The 15,750-nt window shown below is 43.5% G+C and overlaps 1 protein-coding gene across 2 annotated transcripts in view; it reads left to right on the top strand.

Moving 5' to 3' along the window:
* The first annotated feature begins 5,023 nt into the window (after window positions 1–5,023).
* Window positions 5,024–15,750, top strand: part of KLHL23 (kelch like family member 23) — a 35,189-nt gene continuing 24,462 nt past the window's right edge. For both annotated transcript variants that reach the window (XM_017854470.1, XM_017854469.1), the window contains exons 1-3: window positions 5,024–5,316; window positions 6,215–7,429; window positions 12,793–12,945. In XM_017854470.1, coding sequence (XP_017709959.1) covers window positions 6,217–7,429; window positions 12,793–12,945 — 1,366 coding nt within the window. In that variant the 5' untranslated portion in view covers window positions 5,024–5,316; window positions 6,215–6,216. The remainder of the gene's footprint in view (window positions 5,317–6,214; window positions 7,430–12,792; window positions 12,946–15,750) is intronic.

Below are 15,750 nucleotides of genomic sequence, written 5' to 3'. Positions count from 1 at the left end.
GTATTTTATGCAGTTACTCAGAGTTAATTTACCTCAGTAACTGAAATTTGAAACCTTGTTCTCAGGGGACAGGTGTTATTTAAACCGTGGTAACTAAAATTTGTACATATTGGAAACATTCAAAGAAAGAATTTTTGGCCAGTCCAATAAAAAAAGAAAGACTTTTGTTTGTTTGTTTGTTTGTTTTTTTAATCTCGGCTCACTGCAAGCTCCGCCTCCCGGGTTCATGCCATTCTTCTGCCTCAGCCTCCTAAGTAGCTGGGACTACAAGTGCCTGCCACCATGCCCGGCTAACTTTTTTGTATCTTTAGTAGAGACGGGGTTTCACCGTATTAGCCAGGATGGTCTCAATATCCTGATTTCGTGATCCACCCTCCTTGGCCTCCCAAAGTGCTGGGATTACAGGCGTGAGCCACTGCACCTGGCCAAGAAAGACTTTTCTGTATGATTTTTATACTGAATATCCTTTATTAATCTCTTAACCTTCTCTGTGATGAAAATGTCTATAAATTAAAATTTGTATGTCCTTGATTGTTTTATGTCCTTGGTTATTTTACAAATCCTGGCCTAATTAATATTATAATAATTATTATAATTGATTAAACATAAATATGTTTAAATCAAAAGTAAAAAATTATCAAAAATTATTTCAATCTGATGATCATTTAGAGCATGAAGTCAAGTAGTGCTTACTGCTGGAATGAGACAGTATTTAGGATCAGTGATGTTCCTGTTTAACACTTCTGTAGACATAATCACTGAGAAAACATGTTCACAGAGACAAATAGGTAAGAATGAGATAAATTTTATCGTAGTGGCCGGGTGTGGTGGCTCACGCCTGTAATCCCAGGACTTTGGGAGGCTGAGGCCGGTGGATTACCTGAGGTCAGGAGTTCAAGACCAACCTGGCCAACATGGCAAAACCCCATCTCTATAAAAATACAAAAATCAACCGGGCGCGGTAGTGCGCACCTATAGTCCAGCTACTCGGGAGGCTGAGGAAGCAGAATCGCTTGAACCTGGGAGGCAGCAGTTGCAGTGAGCCAAGATCACATCATTGCACTCCAGCCTGGGTGACAGAGCAAGACTCCGTCTCAAAAAAAAAAAAAGCAACTTTATTATAGTAAAGCCATTCATTTTGTCATTCCTTCTAAATTATTTGCCGAAAATCCTCTTTCACTTGTGCTGAAAAGCAGGAATTGGAAACCTCTGACTTGCAAAAGCATTGTTGCCTAGTTATTAGAATGTTCACTTTCTTATTTTACATGAAACGTACCAAAAAAGGTTTTACCAAGACACATCAGCTGCAGGGCAGTCACAGATACCTGTGTTGCTTGTGTAGTATACAACTCCTGAAAGCAGTGTTTACACTGTATTCTACTTAAGTTGCATGAGCTGGAATTGTGCAGTGCACACTTTACAAAGCTGTACGTGGTAGCCTTATACATTTCACCTACTATTGTTTTTTGTTTTAAGATGGAGTGTCACTCTGTCGCCCAGGCTGGAGTGCAATGGCGCAATCTCACCTCACTGCAACCTCCGCCTCCCGGGTTCAAGAGATTCTCCTGCCTCAGCCTCCTGAGTAGCTAGGATTACAGGCGTACACCACCACACCTGGCTAATTTTTGTATTTTTAGTAGAGATGGAGTTTCACCGTGTTGGTCAGGATAGTCTTGAACTCCTAACCTCGTGATCTGCCTGTCTCGGTCTCCCAAAGTGCTGGGATTACAGACGTGAGCCAACGGGCCTGGCCTTTTTTTTTTTTTTTTTTAACTTGGCAGCAACTTGTTTAATCCAGTATGTAAATGAAGTATACAAAATGTTCTATCTATGCCCATCATCTACACACATTAATGATGATATCACAGCATATCAAACATTTAATGGCATGGGTGTACCTAGTGGAAAGATATACTAATAAGGTAAAATTATAAATAAAATCATTATTTTAGAACTAGGAGTCCTTTGAAAGCTGAAGTGTGATGTCAATAAGTCATCTAACTCCATGCCAAGCTTAGTGTCTGCCAAATCATTTATGTATCATTTCCATGGCAGCACTTTATTTCTTTAAGACTTGGAACCACAGATGGCACATCTGTTTTCTTGAACAGTATCATTAATTTATTTGATTTATGAATGCTAATTATATGTTTCTGAATGCATCAAATCTATCAGCATTTGCAATGGTCTGTTTGATAAGCATACGGTAAAGAGGAACAATTCCAGACAATACCCTTCAGGACCTGCTCTTCTCTTGGCAAAGTGAAGCAGGGTAATAGTCTAATATGTAATACACACTGATACACACTTTTAAGCAGTAATTCACAACCAGGGAACATCAGGCAATGAAAGCAAGAGTTTTAATTGGTTCATGCAGCAATCTGAAATAACTGCACAAATGAGAATGTAGTGAATTCTATTATTCATGAAACATTTATTATTACATGTAGTTATGATTCCAGAAGCCCTTACTCTAAGTTAGATGGCGGCTATTTTTTTTATACATCAAACTTGGCAAATAGTAACTATAGCTACAAAAACAGCCATCTCTACACTTCAGTGACAAAAATGGAGAGAAGACTCCTTCAGTCAGTCACAATTGTGTCCTTGAATGGCAACAGTGACAACAGTATCACTATCAGTTATGAAGGGCAAGCTATAATTACTATTAACTACGAAGTTCATAATTTCTGAAGAAATGTTAAGAAGATGCTAATTTCCAGATTAAGGTTGAGATGCAGAATTAAGTGTAAAGATTCTTTCATTATAGTAGCTAACATTTATATATCAAGTCCTAAGTGCTTCATTTTTTTTTTTTTTTTTAATTTGAGACGGAGTCTCGCTCTGTCGCCCAGGCTGGAGTGCAGTGGCCGGATCTCAGCTCACTGCAAGCTCTGCCTCCCGGGTTTACGCCATTCTCCTGCCTCAGCCTCCCGAGTAGCTGGGACTACAGGCGCCCGCCACGTTGCCCGGCTAGTTTTTTGTATTTTTTAGTAGAGACGGGGTTTCACCATGTTAGCCAGGATGGTCTCGATCTCCTGACCTCGTGATCCGCCCGTCTCGGCCTCCCAAAGTGCTGGGATTACAGGCTTGAGCCACCGCGCCCGGCCGCAAGTGCTTCATTATTAATTTGTCTTTCCAGTAACCTTAGGTTAGGTTGAGAAAGTATCCATGTTATCTGTGTTTTATAGATCCGAAGACTAAGGATCAGAGAAGGTTAGTAATTTGTGAGAGGCTACGTGTTAGATAGGTGCCAGAGATGAGCCTTAAGCCTGAAACTAAATCTCATATGCTTTCCTTTTCTAACTATACTGTTTACCAGATGTTGGTATGTTAAACTTTCATCCTTCTTCCTTTTGGGTCCAACACATTTTCTTATTTGTCCATAAGAATCACCTGCTGCCCCTGATTAGAATGCAGATCCCTAGGCTTCCACCCCACAGAAGTCTGTGTGTGGGGTGTGGTAGTTGTGGGGGCTGCATAACCAGCATCTTACATAATTCAATTAAGATGATCTGATTTGTGGAATTAAACTGAAACCCACCCACAGGAGAACAAATAGATACTATTTATTCAGAGCTTGCTGTAGAGGGGAGTCCCAGTCACCATCACTTGACTTTGTCAGAGGCTCAAAGGTGGGGCAGAGGAGTGGGAAGCCTTTATAGAAGCGAAGAAAAGCCCCAGGTATGCTCTGATTAGAAGTTGTTAGCATGGGAAAGCAGCAAGTGGGCTACTAGAAGCGTGGGTATTTTATGTGGTTGGTTTGTGGAACATATTTGGCTTTCTCTGGTTGGTGCTGAGGTGGAACTAGGGATAAAAATAGGGAAGTTGCACTTTGGAAGGCCCAAGCAGGAGGATCGCTTGAGTCCAGGAGTTTGAGACCAGCCTGGGCAACATAGTGAGACCCTGTCATGAAAAAAATTTTAAAAATTAAAAAAAAAATTGCACGCCTGTAGTCCTAGGTACTTGGGAAGCTGAGGCAGAGGATCTCTTGGGCCCAGGAGATCGAGGCTGCAGTGAGCTAAGATCGTGCCACCACATTCCAGCCTGGGTATTACACAGCAAGACCCTATCTCAAAAAAAAAAAAAAAAAAAAAAAAAAAAAAGAAATTGGGCAATTGCCAGTCGTTGACTACTTCCTGACTGTTCTGGTTCAGCTGCTACCAAGGTTGTGGTCTGGCTTCCTGGGCTTCTTATGTGGTTCAGAGTTCTGTTGTCATATACTATCTGGCCATTCATGTATATTGTTTCTGAGACCATACTCTGGGAAACACGTGGTCCCCTGGTGGTGGTGAAGGTCCCTGTGAGCTAGGGACCATCTGTTAACACTCTTACCACTACTAGTGCCTATCCCTATCAGGCACTCGAAGCACTTAATAAAATCTTGCGAACGAATGAATGAATGATATGCAAAAATATTTGATACTGGCTTTAGCTGGAACAAGAAAATGAACTTTGTGTACCACATAGACATCCATGACTAGACTGGCCGTCACCAGAAAGGCTGCTCCTTCCAGCTACTATGCTCTAAATACAGTAACCTGAATCCTAGCACGACTGGACTTCGCCTTGGCCCCGGCTGCCCAGAGTTTTTCTCAAAGCTTCAACTTAACCCTGATGTGCTCACCAGCCCCAACGCGCCCTCCTGAGTGCTTTGCTGGGGGTGGGATGGCGTTTGTGGGAAAGGCCGGCTACTTCTGGCATTTCAAAGGCGCCTCCAATCCCTGACCTTTAGTTGTGCCGCATTCTCTCCGCTCTTTCCCCCTTCTCTGTCCTCACAATTGGGTCTGGGCTGGTGAAGCCTACTGACGGAGGGGAGTGTACACACACGCACACGCGCGCGCGCGCACACACACACTCATATATGGTGTAATTAATAATTCAGGACTCAGGTTATCTAAGAGAAGACGATCGACCAGGTGTGAGAAAGCGCGCGGGAGAGAGAGCGAGCCAAGGAAGGGGAAGGCGGCAGCACGAGCTGTCTCCTGGGGAAGCCGTCCCACCTGCTGTGGGGGGCGCCGCCGGGTAGGGGCCGAGCCGCGCGCACGCCCGCACGCCCCGCCCCGCTCGCAGCGCTGCCCGGCGACGGGGGAGTTCCCGCGAGTGGCCTCGCGCCCAGACCGCGCGGGGGGCTGTTCGGGTGGAGGCGGGGGAGCCGCCGGGACACCAAAATAGGAACTGCATGTGGGGTGGAGCGGCACTAGCTGGCGGCCTCCGAGCGCCTCTTCCAAAGATGGTCAGAGGGGCCGGAGGCGTCCCCGCTCCCGCTCGCTGCTAGCCCGCGGGCCAGCGCCGCGTCCCGAGCCCCGGCGGGAGGTAGGTGCGGTGCGGACCCGCAGTCCGAGGCCGGCCTGCGGGGAGCGAGCGGGGCCGGGCGCGTGGAGCTGGGCCGGGCGCTGGCAGGGAGGCCTCGCGGGAGAGGAGCATAGACAATGGCCGCGCGGGCGCCTGGCCGGGCCGAACGCGTTGCGCGGGGGCTGCCTGCGGCGTCCTTCCCACACCTGCACGGAGCGCCAGGCAGAGGGACGCGGGCACTGGGCCCGCGGGCAGCATGCGGCGCCCTCGAGTCCAGCCCCGCGCCTGGCCTCGGGGCGGGGCGGTCTCCGGGCGGGAACGTGGGCCGGGGCCCAGGCGCGGGGCGCGCGGAAACCCCTGCGGCGGGCGCGGGGGAGGGGGCGCGGGCTGCAGGGGCTGCGCCGGGCCGCCTTACTTTCTCTCCTTCCTTAAACGAAAGGGCTCAGGATTTCCCTTTTCCGAGACCTCTTCTTGTCCTTTTACATTTCCATCATCCCTTTCTTGGCATTTCGATGTGATTTGAAAGGGAGACGAGCTCGGGGAAAAGGTTGAATTGGGGACGAGCCGAGACAGCTGAGGTCCGGCCTCGAGTGGGGTGACCCTTGGACACTTTCCTTGCCTAGTGTGGGATCTGGTCTCCTGAGCGCCAGGCCAGGGTAGATTGCGGTGAATGGAATAGCAAATCAGTACTCTCAAAAGGACTACTGAAAAATCCGGGGGCATCATTTCAAGCCCTGAGCTACCCTGAATTTAAATTGACCACCATATAAATGATCAAACTGTCCATGCATTTATTATTTAGAATGCTGAACTTAGTCCAGTTTTGGAGTATATCCGATGCTAGTCAGTTATTTAGCATTGATTATTTGAGATAATGTGCAAAATTGAAAACACATTTGTTATTTCATATTTATTGCAGCCATGGCTTTAAAAGGACAAGACGATTATATTTATCTTTTCAAGGATTCAACACATCCAGTGGATTTTCTGGATGCATTCAGAACATTTTACTTGGATGGATTATTTACTGATATTACCCTTCAGTGTCCTTCAGGCATAATCTTCCATTGTCACCGAGCCGTTTTAGCTGCTTGCAGCAATTATTTTAAGGCAATGTTCACAGCTGACATGAAAGAAAAATTTAAAAATAAAATAAAACTCTCTGGCATCCACCATGATATTCTGGAAGGCCTTGTAAATTATGCATACACTTCCCAAATTGAAATAACTAAAAGAAATGTTCAAAGCCTGCTTGAGGCAGCAGATCTGCTACAGTTCCTTTCAGTAAAGAAGGCTTGTGAGCGGTTTTTGGTAAGGCACTTGGATATTGATAATTGTATTGGAATGCACTCCTTTGCAGAATTTCATGTGTGTCCAGAACTCGAGAAGGAATCTCGAAGAATTCTGTGTTCAAAGTTTAAGGAAGTGTGGCAACAAGAAGAATTTCTGGAAATCAGCCTTGAAAAGTTTCTCTTTATCTTGTCCAGAAAGAATCTCAGTGTTTGGAAAGAAGAAGCTATCATAGAACCAGTTATTAAGTGGACTGCTCATGATGTAGAAAATCGAATTGAATGCCTATATAATCTACTGAGCTATATCAACATTGATATAGATCCAGTGTACTTAAAAACAGCCTTAGGCCTTCAAAGAAGCTGCCTGCTAACTGAAAATAAGATCCGCTCTCTAATATACAATGCCTTGAATCCCATGCATAAAGAGATTTCCCAGAGATCCACAGCCACAATGTATATAATTGGAGGCTATTACTGGCATCCTTTATCAGAGGTTCACATATGGGATCCTTTGACAAATGTTTGGATTCAGGGAGCAGAAATACCAGATTATACCAGGGAGAGCTATGGTGTTACGTGTTTAGGACCCAACATTTACGTAACTGGGGGCTACAGGACGGATAACATAGAAGCTCTTGACACAGTGTGGATCTATAACAGTGAAAGTGATGAATGGACAGAAGGTTTGCCAATGCTCAATGCCAGGTATTACCACTGTGCAGTCACCTTGGGTGGCTGTGTCTATGCTTTAGGTGGTTACAGAAAAGGGGCTCCAGCAGAGGAGGCTGAGTTCTATGATCCATTAAAAGAGAAATGGATTCCTATTGCAAACATGATTAAAGGTAAGTGGAGATTATGTTTATTTTCTATTTTTTAGATGTCTGGGGCTAGGCCAGCAGTCTCACTTCTCTTGAATTTATCACTTTTGGATGCTATCTAGGAACTATAGTGAATTATACAAATAATGCTGCACAGAATGTTCCAGATAAAAACAGGATAGCATAGTTCCCAACTTTTCTGAGAGTTATGAGAACTTATATTCAAGTCAAGGGCTAGATGAAGAGACACATCTGGACAGTTTTTCATTTTTTCGTGTTCTTTTTTTATTTTTATTTTTATTTTTTTTTTTGAGACGGAGTCTTGCTCTGTCGCCCAGGCTGGAGTGCAGTGGCCAGATCTCAGCTCACTGCAAGCTCCTCCTCCCGGGTTCACGCCATTCTCCTGCCTCAGCCTCCCAAGTAGCTGGGACTACAGGCGCCCACCACCTCGCCCGGCTAATTTTTTGTATTTTTTTAGTAGAGACGGGGTTTCACCGTGTTAGCCAGGATGGTCTCGATCTCCTGACCTCGTGATTCGTCCGTCTGGGCCTCCCAAAGTGCTGGGATTACAGGCTTGAGCCACCACGCCCGGCCCCTTTTTCGTGTTCTTAAATTTGCACCCTTTTAAATTCTGCTTTAAAATTCTGCTATTCAACTTTTTTCCACTCAAAATACGCTGATCAGCTTTCAAGAGGTCCTTCATTCAAACCTTGGAAGGTTTGGTCCCTACAGGATGTAACAAAGTACATTCTTCCAGGAACTAGAGACAACCTCTGCTTTTGCAATTCAGTCCTCTCTGAGAGGGGCAGACACCATACTCTCCCTCATGTGGCCCACAGAACCTGGCACACCCCTGGGTCTTGGTATCTGTCTGATAAACACTATTTTCTTCTGTGTTTGGCGATTTGTTAGCCTTACTTTCCTTCTCTCCCACTGGAAAAAAAGTTGAACCGGAATCTTATTTCATTGTATTTATTCATTGGTGCTGAGGAGCTGTACAAAAACAACTGGTAGGTTGTTACCAAATTTGTATCATTTTGTCCCAAATGTTTCTTCCCAGGCTTTTCTGTTTCTTTTTTAATGCTGGTGAGAGTGTGGGAATTTGACCTGGTCTGGAAATCTGACCTGGTATGATCCTTGGATGACAGGCAGGAAGCCGAGAGGCAGAACAGTCTTGGGATCAGGCATGCTGCCTCTGAAGCTAAACTGCCTGCATCCAGATCCCTGCTTTCCTCTTACTTGCTGAGGAGCTCTGGCAAATTGTTTAATCACCCTGTGCCCCTGTTTTGTCATCTGTGTAATGGGGATGACAATATTACCTAGTCTCGGATCATTGAGAGGATTAGATGAATCTATGCTTGTGAAGTGCCTAGAAGAGTGTGAGCATGCTATACACAGAGTAAGCATGCTATAAATGTTAGGCATGTTTGTCCTGAATGTCGGTATTGAAGGACATGTCAGCTCTGATAGAGCAGAAATTCATTTCATGTTAAGTCATGACCACTGTCACACCAGGGTGGGAGAAGGTAGCGGAAAACCCGGTGCTGTTGCTCCCCTGGTTTTTGGCTTTGCCTGAGCCTCACCACTACTTGCCGATTCCAGGAGGGCTCTGAATGTCCTGACTCTTCTTCTGTGAAAGAAACGATGAAAGTCCATATATTTAAGCAGCTATAGTAAACTAGCAGACATTTCTGATTCTGTTTTTTAAGGATGATGTAACAGTTTCAGTGGTTTTGTGGTTCAGAGTATATTTCTTTCTTTCTTTCTTTTTTTTTTTTTTTTTTTTTTTTTTTGGGGTTCCCCTCTTTCTCCCAGGCTGGAGTGCAGGGGGGTGATCTTGGCTCACTGCAACCTCTGCCTCCCAAGTTCAAGCAATTCTTCTGCCTCAGCCTCCTGAGTAGCTGGGATTACAGGCATGTGCCACCACACCTAGCTAATTTTTGTATTTTTAGTGGAGATGGGTTTTCACCGTGTTGGCCAGGCTGGTCTTGAACTCCTGACCTCAAGTGATCCCCCAACCTCAGCCTCCCAAAGTGCTGGGATTACAAGGGTGGGTTCAGAGTATATTTCTTTGAGAATGAAAGCTTATTACTGTACAGAAATTTTTAAAATTTATATTTAGAACAGTGCTTGCTGAAAAGAAAAATGCTGTGATGGTGTGTCTATTGTGAAACAAAAGCCATATGTGTGCTTGCCTTAACCTTGAGTGGAGAGGGAGACCCTCATACCTCAAAGTCCTCCCTCACCTGCTAACTGGGTCTGAAATTCCAGTTTTATACTGTGAACTCAAAGCTTTGATTCTTGTTTATATCTAGTCATCCCAGGGAGAGGTAACACTTTGCCAGTTATGTGCAGTTTTGACTAATACTTGTTTTGGTGGGTGGACGCATACAGAACTTTTTTAAAACAATTTTTAAAGTTTTATTTTTAATTTTTTAAAATAGAAATGGGAGTCTCACTATGTTGCCCAGGCTGGTCTTGAACCCCTGGCCTCAAGTGATTCTCCTACCTTGGCCTCCCAAAGTGCTGGGATTATAGGTGTGAGCCTCCACACCCAGCCATACTGAACTTTTAGATTCCCGTTTTTCGGTAGAAAGGATGACTTTTTTTCAGTTCGTTTTATTTTGTAGACTTGGAGTAAATTAGCAGCTTTCTCTGGTAATGAACTTAATTTGGGCATAGTCAAATTTAAAATTTATTTCCTTTTTTGGTCCTAGACCCAAATTAAGTTCACTAATGTACGGAGAAGAAATACATACTTGGCTGTTTAGGAACTCCTAAGTCTTTATTTTTTTCCATTATAACTGCTCTACTTATAAACCCACTTTTATTTTGGAATAGAAAGGAACAAGAAGACTGAACTGTATCCTGCAAAATAGGGCTAAGTAAAAGTTGGTGGAAAGACAAAACCAGCATTTTCAACTAAAATGATCCTCATCATCTTTCTTCCTTTTTTCATCTTCCCTCCAAACCCATTTCCTCCCCCTCCTCCTCCTGCTTCTTTTCCCCTCTCCCTCCCTCCTCATCCCTCCCCTTCCCCTCCCTCCTTCCTCCTTCTTCCTTTTCCTCCTCCTCCTCCCCCTCCTTCCCCTCCTCCTTTTCCCTCCCCCTCCTCCTCCGTGTTTTGGCATCAGTGATTCCAGTTTTCCCAGCTCAGGACCTCAAAATCAGTCTGGTTTGCCTCTGCCTCAGTCAGTCATCAAGACTGTGTGTTTTACCTGTCTCTTTCCTCTATGCTCTTCCCTCCATACCCAAAGCCCCTTCAAAATCAGGCCCTTGAGACTGCCCACCCTGGCCAGTAACTAGATCTTTCTGGTACCTGTTCTTCCTTTGTTAGTCACTATATTACTCTGTTTAAAAATCTTTAAATTCTGGCTGAATTAAATCCAGATTCTTTGTTGGGCATCAGTATCCTTTGCTATATGACTTCAACTTACCATGCCAGCCTTGAAGTCCCATGCAGCAACCCCCAGTGTGCCATCTGGCCTGGTCAAACTGGGCTACTTGACATTGTCCAGTAAGCCTTTGCACTGGCTTTTCCCTCTGTCTAGAATGGCCTCCTCTCACCCATACCTGCCAACTTCCTACCATCACCCAGGTCAAATTCCACCACCACCTGCTGTGATTTCCCTTGTCAAATGCAGGGTTTCCTTGCCCTGACCATGCCCAGCAGTTCATCTGTCCCTTTTTAATTGTGTTTCTTCCATTTTATACCTAGTGTTCTAATTGCAGCCATGTGCCACTTAACAACAATGGGGATATGTTCTGAGAAATGTGTGATTAGGCAATTTTGTCACGTGAACATTATACTTACACAGCAGGCTATACCATACTAATAGTATAGCCTAATACACACCTAGGCTGTGTGGTATAGCCTGTTACTCCTAGGCTTCAATCCTGTACAGCATGTTACTATACTGAATACTCTAAGCAATATAACACAATGGCGAGTCTTTGTGTATCTAAACATAGAAAAGGTACAGTAAAAATACAGTATAAAAGATAAAAATGGTAGACCTATTTAGGGCAATTACCATGAATGGAGCTTGCAGGACTAGAGGTTGTTCTGGTTGAGTCAGTGAGTGAGTGGGGAGGGATTGTGAAGGCCTAGGACATTACTGTACACTACTGTAGTCTTTAGTTTTTACTTTTTTTGAGACAGGATCTTGCTCTGACACCTAGGCTGGACTTCACTGATGCAAACATAATTCACTGCAGCCTTGACCTCCTGAGATCAAGCGATTCTCCCGTCTCAGCCTCCTGAGTAGCTGGAACTACAGGCATATGCCATCACACGTGGCTAATTTTTTATTTTTTGTAGAGATGTGGTCTCACTTTGTTGTCCAGGCTGGTCTCAAACTCCTCCTGGGCTCAAGTGATTCTCCCACCTCACCCTCCTAAACTGTTGGAATTACAGGCATTACTATAGACTTTGTATAGCGTATAAAAATATTTGCTTTATCCTTATTCTATAAGCTTTTATATATATTATATGTATGTAACTTATTTATTGATTTTTTTACTTGTTAAACTGTTTTGTTAAAAAGTAAGACACAGACACACACATTAGCCGAGGCCTATACAGGGTCAGGATCATCAATGTCGGAATCATCAGTATCACGATGTCTTCCACCTCCACATCTTGTCCCACTTGCAGACTTTCAGGGGCAATAACAGGCATAGAGCTGTCCTCTCCTATGATAACAATGCTTTCTTCTGGAATACCTCTTGAAGGACCTGCCAGAGGCGTAGATTTATTTACACCAGCATCACCAGAAACACATGAGAATGCTTTATGTCATGTCTTTTTTTTTTTTGAGACAGAGTCTCGCTTTGTCGCCCAGGCTGGAGTGCAGCGGCCAGATCTCAGCTCACTGCAAGCTCCGCCTCCCTCCTGCCTCAGCCTCCTGAGTAGCTGGGACTACAGGCACCCGCCACGTCACCCGGCTAGTTTTTTGTATTTTTTAGTAGAGACGGAGTTTCGCTGGGTTAGCCAGGATGGTCTCCATCTGCTGACCTCGTGATCCGCCCGTCTCGGCCTCCCAAAGTGCTGGGATTACAGGCTTGAGCCACCACGCCCGGCCTGCTATGTCATGTCTTTAAAACAGCTACAACAATATCACTAGGTGATAGGAAATTTTCCACTCTATTATAATTTTACAGAGGTCATTGTGCATGGTGCATGGCTGTATTTGTGTGCACGTCTCACCCTCTCTTAAGAGCACAAGGAGCCTTCTCTTTTTGTTCTTTTGTCCCGTATAGCACTTAGCACAGTACCTTGCATTTTACCATCAGTAATAACAAAAACAACAATAAATTTAGCCCAGTGTTCACTGCAAAAAAGAACAAAAGATCAATCTAAAGATGTGATTTTAATTAATACATAGGTGTGGGAAATGCTACTGCCTGTGTCTTACATGATGTTATCTACGTCATTGGTGGCCACTGTGGCTACAGAGGAAGCTGCACCTATGACAAAGTTCAGAGCTACAATTCCGATATCAACGAATGGAGCCTCATCACCTCCAGTCCACATCCAGGTAACAGAAATACTATCTCAAATAGTATATGTTGTGATGCAGTTTATCAGCATATACGATGGCTAAAAATGGGCTGGAAATAGAAAATGCTGATTTTATTGTAGACTATACATGGACAGAATTAAAAGTCTCAGAATATTCATATATATCCACCCAACAATAATCACAATGAGATTCTGATTGGGTCACATCTACAAATATTTTCCCTGATGTCTTTATACAGTGCACATTATAAGTCTATGTGGTCAAAAATGTTAGCATCTTTACAATTTTTTTTCACTTAATTCTTTTTCGTGTTTTCCTTTCTGTGCCATCTTTCATTTACAACATGAATTACATAAAACACAATGTTCATAAGTAGCTGAAAAGCACCATTCTGTCAAATAGTCAGAAAGGGTACCCAGTGATTGAAGTTCAGCTAGAGATTATTTCCTGTTTTAGAAGCATGTTCTTTCTAGGTTTCACTTACTATTAAGCACTCACTCCTACAATGTGCAGAGCCGTATGTTGGCCTTACCTTAACACTCATACAGGGAACATGCTGTCTGCCCATAAGGAATGGCCTGCCTTCTGGAATGTCTTTTGTTCTTTGACTTGTCTCTTTGTGAAGAGCTCAGAGGGAAGCACGGGTTTTAGTCTGTTTCAGTTATGCCATAGGGTTAAGTTATTTTCATTAGGAAAGATTCACATCATCATACCACCATGTTACCTTCAATCATTTTCCATAGAGCAGCAGGCTTCGATGTGGGTCAGTGGAGAGGGTACTTGAAATTCTAAGCTGGAACCATCTGTGAGGACTAGTAATGCTTACCATGGATCAGGCTAAGTGCTTCATATGTGTATTACCTCAGATTCTCGCTACAAGTCTGTGAGCAGGTATTGTTTGTCACCGTTTTACATATCTGGAAATGGAGGCTTAGAAACAATAAGTAACTTTTCCAAGGTCACAGTTTCACCGTTTGAAAGTGGTGGACCAGGATTCAAAATCTGGCAGTCTGATTCCATGACTTGTGCTTAAGGGGGCAGACTCTCCTGCTTTCAACCAAGGCAGCTACTTCCAGCCCATACATCATCTATCCCATATGATAGTTCAGCTGAAGCACACCTAAATCTGGTGCTGCATCTCCATATGCCCAGGCTTTGCATGAGAAGAAACTTCAGCCACAGGCTTCCCTGGCTCCAAAGACGTCATGGAATGAGTAAGCTTCTGCCTCCTAGTAGCCCAAATGGACCATCCCAGACTCCTCACCACTTTCTGCTGTGATCAATGAGTTATAATGGAAAGGAATAATAACAACTCATAGTGAGTAATAGCTAGCATTTATTTAGTCGGTGTGTGGCAGGCACAAACTATTCCAGTAATTTTACATGTATAACCTGTTTAAACCTCAAAATAATTCCATGAGCTAGGTACTGTTCTTATCACATTTTATAGGACACTGAGGTACAAAGAGATTAAACAAATTGCCCAAGGTTAGCCAGCTAGTGCTTATTAGAACTGAGGTTCAGACCTAGACAGTCTGGCTTGAACTTCACTATTAGCTCACCTGAACCTCATGTTAACCTTAGGAGTTAGATGTTACTCTGCCTATTTTTTTTTTTTCTTTTCTTTTTTTTTTTTTATTATACTTTAAGTTCTAGGGTACATGTGCATAATGTGCAGGTTTGTTACATATGTATACTTATGCCATGTTGGTGTGCTGCACCCATCAACTCGTCAGCACCCATCAATTCATCATTTATATCATGTATAACTCCCCACTGCAATCCCTCCCTCCTCCCCCCTCCCCATGATAGGCCCCAGTGTGTGATGTTCCCCTTCCCGAGTCCAAGTGATCTCATTGTTCAGTTCCCACCTATGAGTGAGAACATGCGGTGTTTGGTTTTCTGTTCTTGTGATAGTTTGCTAAGAATGATGGTTTCCAGCTGCTACTCTGCCTATTTTGTGGATAGACTTATCTTTACAAAGAAAATCCAGTGTATGAAAAGTCAGAATTAATAAATTAGAGGGCAGTTATTTATATTATAAACTTAATGTATATGTCATTAAGAGGTTCCCTCAAAAATAAGTTTCCCATAACAGATTTCATATAGCTTGTTAACTACCTGAAAAGGAGTCTGAGAAACAGTGTCACTTTGGACTTAATCCTAAGTATTAATAAGCCATGGCAAATTAAAAATCCAAAATAAATGTTAAATTATAGTATAAATCAATGGTAACATATAATACACATCCATGTGTAAAGTTTTGATTTACGTTGAACTTTTTCCTGATGAAACAAAAAACAGATTTTAAATCAGTACCTTGCATGATGTGTTCTGTTTAGCTTTCACATTCCTTAAAATATTTTTGAACTGGCTTGTTACCAATATTTAAAATTTAGGAGATTTCAAATAAAAATCATGATTTCTGTCCTTTAGAAGAAATGGGAAGACCCGGCAGCCTTGGATGTATTCCTTCTAGGCAGCAGTCACGGGACCCGGGGGGCAGCTGTTCCCTTAAATGAGGCTGTGTGCTCTGTTTCACCATAGTCCTTCCAATTCTCCTCACGTCACTGACCTAGGGGTCCTGTGCCATTGTTTTTCTTGCTCCCGGCTGGCTTCACTCAGCTAGTCTGTTAAATCCTTAAGCTCTTGAAGGCTGTGCATCTGCATCCACTGAATTATAGCAAGGTTTGTTTCTTATGGATTTTAGCAGCACCTCCTGAGGAATTAAAATGTCATCCTTGAGTTGACCTCATAGAGATACATTACTTACACTGAGAAGAAATGACTACTATTATTTTTTTTTTTTTTTTTTTTTTT

The sequence above is a fragment of the Rhinopithecus bieti genome, unplaced genomic scaffold, assembly GCF_001698545.2.
Source record: "Rhinopithecus bieti isolate Rb0 unplaced genomic scaffold, ASM169854v2 scaffold_37314, whole genome shotgun sequence".
Classification (NCBI taxonomy): Eukaryota; Metazoa; Chordata; class Mammalia; order Primates; family Cercopithecidae; genus Rhinopithecus; species Rhinopithecus bieti.
This window is presented reverse-complemented; position numbering and strand designations above follow the sequence as displayed.